Here is an 11167-nt window from a genome sequence, read left to right on the forward strand (position 1 = left end):
TCAATGAGATTGTCTACTTCCTGCCGTTCTGCCCCTCTGAACTGCAGCAGCTTGTCAGCAAAGAGCTCAACTTCTGGGCCAAGAAGGTAGCCGGTGGTGTGTGTGGGGTTACGTGTGCCGGCGTGCCCGTGCGAGTTTGCTATTGCGTAGTATTATGGACTGTGCGTTGTGTGTGATTTGTACTCACCATATGGGTGTTTTTCATTGGTGTGTGTTGACCAGAGAGACCCACTCAGATCAATAGCATCTGCTGTCCCTGGCTGATCTGATTGTAGTGTTTAACATCACATGAACTTTCATAAATATTTAAATATCAATATCACTCTGTTTCTGTCAGCCAACTCTGCCTCAGGGAAATGATAGGGGGGGGGGGGGGGGGGGGGGTGATGTGATGAAGGTTGACAGTAGTAGTTCTTATTACAGTGACTCCAGAGGGATTTACCTAGCTGTGGCTCCTCGGGTAGAAGTTGACCTTATGCACAGACCTAGGATCAGTTCAGCCTTCCTAAATCCTAACCTTAACCATCCAGAGAAAAGCACCAAGCTGACCTCAGATCAATGGTAACTTCTTCATTCGACTCTGTTGGGGCTAGATGAACCGGATCTGTGATCAGAGATGTTAATACTAATTAAGAAATGCTTGCGGTGTTAAAGATGCACTGTGCAGAAATCGCTCTGCCATTTCCTGGCCTAATTTCGGTTCATGTAGAGAATAATTTTATCATCTAAACCACTGTGAAATATATTTTCCATAACCCCAAATATTGTGTTTTTATCTGTTTGAAGCTGGTGTACAAAACCGAATGTAAAAGACTCAACAACAAAAAAATAAACTTAAGAACAGGAAACATAGAAATAGAGAACGTAGAACAGATCTACCGCTTCTTAGACTTGCTTTCAATGAGAATGACAGATCTATAACTCACTTTTCTCTGTGGATTTGGTCATGTCGCCCCAAAACAGTGAGTTATCGCAGCTTTAACTCGGTTGATGAATCAGGTCCATGTGCATTAGCACAGGATGCCTATTGTTGTTCTTTAACACGGGGAGAAATGACACCCATCTCCCACATAACATAGAACTGTGGTTCACCGTCACCCTGAACCTCTCTCTCTCGGTCTCGATCTCAAATTCAAGCTGCTTTATTGGCATGAAAAACATTGTGTCAATATTGCCAAAGGAAAAATGTATACAATATACATTGTAATAAAATTATAAACAATAACAAATAATATAAAATGGTAGTAAATAATAATACAAAATTAAATACAAAAATAATAACAATAAAATGGTAACAGTCAATAGTAGAATGTAATGTAATAAATCTAAATATGGAAAATGAAACTATAACTAACTTATAACTAAATAACGGTCATCTTCACCATTACATCAACTACCATCATCACTACTACTACAACTACCATCATCACTACTACTACAACTACCATCATCATTACTACTACTACAACTACCATCATCATTACTACTACTACAACTACCATCATCATTACTACTACTACAACTACCATCATCATTACTACTACTACAACTACCATCATCATCATTACTACTACAACTACCATCATCATCATTACTACTACAACTACCATCATCATCATTACTACTACAACTACCATCATCATTACTACTACTACAACTACCATCATCATTACTACTACTACAACTACCATCATCATTACTACTACTACAACTACCATCATCATTACTACTACAACTACCATCATCATTACTACTACTACAACTACCATCATCATCATTACTACTACAACTACCATCATCATCACTACTACTACAACTACCATCATCATCATTACTACTACAACTACCATCATCATTACTACTACTACAACTACCATCATCATCATTACTACTACAACTACCATCATCATCATTACTACTACAACTACCATCATCATTACTACTACTACAACTACCATCATCATTACTACTACAACTACCATCATCATTACTACTACTACAACTACCATCATCATCATTACTACTACAACTACCATCATCATCATTACTACTACAACTACCATCATCATCATTACTACTACAACTACCATCATCATTACTACTACTACAACTACCATCATCATTACTACTACAACTACCATCATCATCATTACTACTACTACAACTACCATCATCATTACTACTACTACAACTACCATCATCATTACTACTACAACTACCATCATCATCATTACTACTACAACTACCATCATCATTACTACTACTACAACTACCATCATCATTACTACTACTACAACTACCATCATCATCATTACTACTACAACTACCATCATCATCATTACTACTACAACTACCATCATCATCATTACTACTACAACTACCATCATCATTACTACTACTACAACTACCATCATCATTACTACTACAACTACCATCATCATTACTACTACTACAACTACCATCATCATCATTACTACTACAACTACCATCATCATCATTACTACTACAACTACCATCATCATTACTACTACTACAACTACCATCATCATTACTACTACAACTACCATCATCATCATTACTACTACTACAACTACCATCATCATCATTACTACTACAACTACCATCATCATCATTACTACTACAACTACCATCATCATTACTACTACTACAACTACCATCATCATTACTACTACAACTACCATCATCATTACTACTACTACAACTACCATCATCATTACTACTACTACAACTACCATCATCATTACTACTACAACTACCATCATCATCACTACTACTACAACTACCATCATCATCACTACTACTACAACTACCATCATCATTACTACTACAACTACTACCATCATCATTACTACTACTACAACTACCATCATCATCATTACTACTACAACTACTACCATCATCATCATTACTACTACAACTACTACCATCATCATTACTACTACTACAACTACCATCATCATTACTACTACAACTACCATCATCATTACTACTACAACTACCATCATCATCACTACTACTACAACTACCATCATCATTACTACTACTACAACTACCATCATCATTACTACTACTACAACTACCATCATCATCATTACTACTACTACTACTACCATCATCATTACTACTACTACAACTACCATCATCATTACTACTACTACAACTACCATCATCATTACTACTACTACAACTACCATCATCATCACTACTACTACAACTACCATCATCACTACTACTACAACTACCATCATTACTACTACTACAACTACCATCATCATCACTACTACTACAACTACCATCATCATCACTACTACAACTACCATCATCATCACTACTACAACTACCATCATCATTACTACTACAACTACCATCATCATTACTACTACTACAACTACCATCATCATTACTACTACAACTACCATCATCATTACTACTACTACAACTACCATCATCATCACTACTACTACAACTACCATCATCATTACTACTACTACAACTACCATCATCATTACTACTACTACAACTACCATCATCATTACTACTACTACAACTACCATCATCATTACTACTACTACAACTACCATCATCATTACTACTACTACAACTACCATCATCATTACTACTACAACTACCATCATCATTACTACTACTACAACTACCATCATCATCACTACTACTACAACTACCATCATCATTACTACTACTACAACTACCATCATCATTACTACTACTACAACTACCATCATCATCACTACTACAACTACCATCATCATTACTACTACAACTACCATCATCATTACTACTACTACAACTACCATCATCACTACTACTACAACTACCATCATCATTACTACTACTACAACTACCATCATCATCACTACTACAACTACCATCATCATTACTACTACAACTACCATCATCATTACTACTACTACAACTACCATCATCATCACTACTACAACTACCACCATCATTACTACTACAACTACCATCATCATTACTACTACAACTACCATCATCATTACTACTACTACAACTACCATCATCATTACTACTACTACAACTACCATCATCATCACTACTACAACTACCATCATCATTACTACTACTACAACTACCATCATCATTACTACTACAACTACCATCATCATTACTACTACTACAACTACCATCATCATTACTACTACTACAACTACCATCATCATTACTACTACTACAACTACCATCATCATTACTACTACAACTACCATCATCATTACTACTACTACAACTACCATCATCATTACTACTACTACAACTACCATCATCATCACTACTACAACTACCATCATCATTACTACTACTACAACTACCATCATCATTACTACTACTACAACTACGATCATCATTACTACTACTACAACTACCATCATTACTACTACTACAACTACCATCATCATCACTACTACTACAACTACCATCATCATTACTACTACTACAACTACCATCATCATTACTACTACTACAACTACCATCATCATTACTACTACTACAACTACCATCATCATTACTACTACAACTACCATCATCATCACTACTACTACAACTACCATCATCATCACTACTACTACAACTACCATCATCATTACTACTACAACTACTACCATCATCATTACTACTACTACAACTACCATCATCATCATTACTACTACAACTACTACCATCATCATCATTACTACTACAACTACTACCATCATCATTACTACTACTACAACTACCATCATCATTACTACTACAACTACCATCATCATTACTACTACAACTACCATCATCATCACTACTACTACAACTACCATCATCATTACTACTACTACAACTACCATCATCATTACTACTACTACAACTACCATCATCATCATTACTACTACTACTACTACCATCATCATTACTACTACTACAACTACCATCATCATTACTACTACTACAACTACCATCATCATTACTACTACTACAACTACCATCATCATCACTACTACTACAACTACCATCATCACTACTACTACAACTACCATCATTACTACTACTACAACTACCATCATCATCACTACTACTACAACTACCATCATCATCACTACTACAACTACCATCATCATCACTACTACAACTACCATCATCATTACTACTACAACTACCATCATCATTACTACTACTACAACTACCATCATCATTACTACTACAACTACCATCATCATTACTACTACTACAACTACCATCATCATCACTACTACTACAACTACCATCATCATTACTACTACTACAACTACCATCATCATTACTACTACTACAACTACCATCATCATTACTACTACTACAACTACCATCATCATTACTACTACTACAACTACCATCATCATTACTACTACTACAACTACCATCATCATTACTACTACAACTACCATCATCATTACTACTACTACAACTACCATCATCATCACTACTACTACAACTACCATCATCATTACTACTACTACAACTACCATCATCATTACTACTACTACAACTACCATCATCATCACTACTACAACTACCATCATCATTACTACTACAACTACCATCATCATTACTACTACTACAACTACCATCATCATCACTACTACAACTACCATCATCATTACTACTACTACAACTACCATCATCATCACTACTACAACTACCATCATATTACTACTACAACTACCATCATCATTACTACTACTACAACTACCATCATCATCACTACTACAACTACCACCATCATTACTACTACAACTACCATCATCATTACTACTACAACTACCATCATCATTACTACTACTACAACTACCATCATCATTACTACTACTACAACTACCATCATCATCACTACTACAACTACCATCATCATTACTACTACTACAACTACCATCATCATTACTACTACAACTACCATCATCATTACTACTACTACAACTACCATCATCATTACTACTACTACAACTACCATCATCATTACTACTACTACAACTACCATCATCATTACTACTACTACAACTACCATCATCATTACTACTACTACAACTACCATCATCATTACTACTACTACAACTACCATCATCATCACTACTACAACTACCATCATCATTACTACTACTACAACTACCATCATCATTACTACTACTACAACTACGATCATCATTACTACTACTACAACTACCATCATTACTACTACTACAACTACCATCATCATCACTACTACTACAACTACCATCATCATTACTACTACTACAACTACCATCATCATCACTACTACTACAACTACCATCATCATTACTACTACTACAACTACCATCATTACTACTACTACAACTACCATCATCATCACTACTACTACAACTACCATCATCATTACTACTACTACAACTACCATCATTACTACTACTACAACTACCATCATTACTACTACTACAACTACCATCATCATCACTACTACTACAACTACCATCATCATTACTACTACTACAACTACCATCATCATCACTACTACTACAACTACCATCATCATTACTACTACTACAACTACCATCATTACTACTACTACAACTACGATCATCATTACTACTACTACAACTACCATCATCATTACTACTACTACAACTACCATCATCACTACTACTACAACTACCATCATCATCACTACTACTACAACTACCATCATCATTACTACTACAACTACCATCATCATTACTACTACTACAACTACCATCATCATTACTACTACAACTACCATCATCACTACTACTACAACTACCATCATCATTACTACTACAACTACCATCATCATTACTACTACAACTACCATCATCACTACTACTACAACTACCATCATCATTACTACTACTACAACTACCATCATCATTACTACTACTACAACTACCATCATCATTACTACTACAACTACCATCATCATTACTACTACTACAACTACCATCATCATTACTACTACAACTACCATCATCATTACTACTACTACAACTACCATCATCATTACTACTACTACAACTACCATCATCATTACTACTACTACAACTACCATCATCATTACTACTACAACTACCATCATCATTACTACTACAACTACCATCATCATCATTACTACTACAACTACCATCATCATCATTACTACTACTACAACTACCATCATCATTACTACTACAACTACCATCATCATTACTACTACAACTACCATCATCATTACTACTACAACTACCATCATCATTACTACTACTACAACTACCATCATCATTACTACTACTACAACTACCATCATCATTACTACTACTACAACTACCATCATCATTACTACTACTACAACTACCATCATCATTACTACTACTACAACTACCATCATCATTACTACTACTACAACTACAACCATCATTACTACTACTACAACTACCATCATCATTACTACTACAACTACCATCATCATTACTACTACTACAACTACCATCATCATCATTACTACTACTACAACTACCATCATCATTACTACTACTACAACTACCATCATCATCATTACTACTACTACAACTACCATCATCATCATTACTACTACTACAACTACAACCATCATTACTACTACTACAACTACCATCATCATTACTACTACAACTACCATCATCATCATTACTACTACTACAACTACCATCATCATCATTACTACTACTACAACTACAACCATCATTACTACTACTACAACTACCATCATTACTACTACTACAACTACCATCATTACTACTACTACAACTACCATCATCATCATTACTACTACAACTACCATCATCATCATTACTACTACTACAACTACCATCATCATCACTACTACTACAACTACCATCATCATTACTACTACTACAACTACCATCATCATCACTACTACTACAACTACCATCATCATCACTACTACTACAACTACCATCGTCACTACTACTACAACTACCATCGTCACTACTACTACAACTACCATCATCATCACTACTACAACTACCATCATCATTACTACTACTACAACTACCATCATCATTACTACTACTACAACTACCATCGTCATTACTACTACAACTACCATCGTCATTACTACTACAACTACCATCATCATCACTACTACTACAACTACCATCATTACTACTACTACAACTACCATCATCATCACTACTACTACAACTACCATCATTACTACTACTACAACTACCATCATCATCACTACTACAACTACCATCATTACTACTACTACAACTACCATCATCATCATTACTACTACAACTACCATCATCATTACTACTACTACAACTACCATCATCATTACTACTACTACAACTACCATCATCACTACTACTACAACTACCATCATCATCACTACTACTACAACTACCATCATCATCACTACTACTACAACTACCATCATCATTACTACTACTACAACTACCATCATCATTACTACTACTACAACTACCATCATCACTACTACTACAACTACCATCATCATCACTACTACTACAACTACCATCATCATTACTACTACAACTACCATCATCATTACTACTACTACAACTACCATCATCATTACTACTACAACTACCATCATCACTACTACTACAACTACCATCATCATTACTACTACAACTACCATCATCATTACTACTACAACTACCATCATCACTACTACTACAACTACCATCATCATTACTACTACTACAACTACCATCATCATTACTACTACTACAACTACCATCATCATTACTACTACAACTACCATCATCATTACTACTACTACAACTACCATCATCATTACTACTACAACTACCATCATCATTACTACTACTACAACTACCATCATCATTACTACTACTACAACTACCATCATCATTACTACTACTACAACTACCATCATCATTACTACTACAACTACCATCATCATTACTACTACAACTACCATCATCATCATTACTACTACAACTACCATCATCATCATTACTACTACTACAACTACCATCATCATTACTACTACAACTACCATCATCATTACTACTACAACTACCATCATCATTACTACTACAACTACCATCATCATTACTACTACTACAACTACCATCATCATTACTACTACTACAACTACCATCATCATTACTACTACTACAACTACCATCATCATTACTACTACTACAACTACCATCATCATTACTACTACTACAACTACCATCATCATTACTACTACTACAACTACAACCATCATTACTACTACTACAACTACCATCATCATTACTACTACAACTACCATCATCATTACTACTACTACAACTACCATCATCATCATTACTACTACTACAACTACCATCATCATTACTACTACTACAACTACCATCATCATCATTACTACTACTACAACTACCATCATCATCATTACTACTACTACAACTACAACCATCATTACTACTACTACAACTACCATCATCATTACTACTACAACTACCATCATCATCATTACTACTACTACAACTACCATCATCATCATTACTACTACTACAACTACAACCATCATTACTACTACTACAACTACCATCATTACTACTACTACAACTACCATCATTACTACTACTACAACTACCATCATCATCATTACTACTACAACTACCATCATCATCATTACTACTACTACAACTACCATCATCATCACTACTACTACAACTACCATCATCATTACTACTACTACAACTACCATCATCATCACTACTACTACAACTACCATCATCATCACTACTACTACAACTACCATCGTCACTACTACTACAACTACCATCGTCACTACTACTACAACTACCATCATCATCACTACTACAACTACCATCATCATTACTACTACTACAACTACCATCATCATTACTACTACTACAACTACCATCGTCATTACTACTACAACTACCATCGTCATTACTACTACAACTACCATCATCATCACTACTACTACAACTACCATCATTACTACTACTACAACTACCATCATCATCACTACTACTACAACTACCATCATTACTACTACTACAACTACCATCATCATCACTACTACAACTACCATCATTACTACTACTACAACTACCATCATCATCATTACTACTACAACTACCATCATCATTACTACTACTACAACTACCATCATCATTACTACTACTACAACTACCATCATCACTACTACTACAACTACCATCATCATCACTACTACTACAACTACCATCATCATCACTACTACTACAACTACCATCATCATTACTACTACTACAACTACCATCATCATTACTACTACTACAACTACCATCATCACTACTACTACAACTACCATCATCATCACTACTACTACAACTACCATCATTACTACTACTACAACTACCATCATCATCACTACTACTACAACTACCATCATTACTACTACTACAACTACCATCATCATCACTACTACAACTACCATCATTACTACTACTACAACTACCATCATCATCATTACTACTACAACTACCATCATCATTACTACTACTACAACTACCATCATCATTACTACTACTACAACTACCATCATCACTACTACTACAACTACCATCATCATCACTACTACTACAACTACCATCATCATCACTACTACTACAACTACCATCATCATTACTACTACTACAACTACCATCATCATTACTACTACTACAACTACCATCATCACTACTACTACAACTACCATCATCATTACTACTACTACAACTACCATCATCATTACTACTACAACTACCATCATCATTACTACTACTACAACTACCATCATCATTACTACTACAACTACCATCATCATTACTACTACTACAACTACCATCATCATTACTACTACTACAACTACCATCATCATTACTACTACTACAACTACCATCATCATTACTACTACAACTACCATCATCATTACTACTACAACTACCATCATCATCATTACTACTACAACTACCATCATCATCATTACTACTACTACAACTACCATCATCATTACTACTACAACTACCATCATCATTACTACTACAACTACCATCATCATTACTACTACAACTACCATCATCATTACTAC

General features: G+C 34.9%; 1 protein-coding gene across 2 annotated transcripts in view; it reads left to right on the forward strand.

Annotated features, from left to right (window-relative positions):
• clpb (ClpB family mitochondrial disaggregase) overlaps positions 1 to 326 on the forward strand; it is a 76908-nt gene extending 76582 nt beyond the window's left edge. The window contains exon 13 of one of the 2 annotated variants that reach the window (XM_055895088.1): positions 1 to 326. This exon is cut by the window's left edge and continues 34 nt beyond it. In XM_055895088.1, coding sequence (XP_055751063.1) covers positions 1 to 176 — 176 coding nt within the window. In that variant the 3' untranslated portion in view covers positions 177 to 326. The other variant, XM_055895087.1, reaches the window with a different exon arrangement.
• Positions 327 to 11167: the final 10841 nt, after the last annotated feature.

Source organism: Salvelinus fontinalis, chromosome 33 (assembly GCF_029448725.1).
Source record: "Salvelinus fontinalis isolate EN_2023a chromosome 33, ASM2944872v1, whole genome shotgun sequence".
Taxonomy (NCBI): Eukaryota; Metazoa; Chordata; class Actinopteri; order Salmoniformes; family Salmonidae; genus Salvelinus; species Salvelinus fontinalis.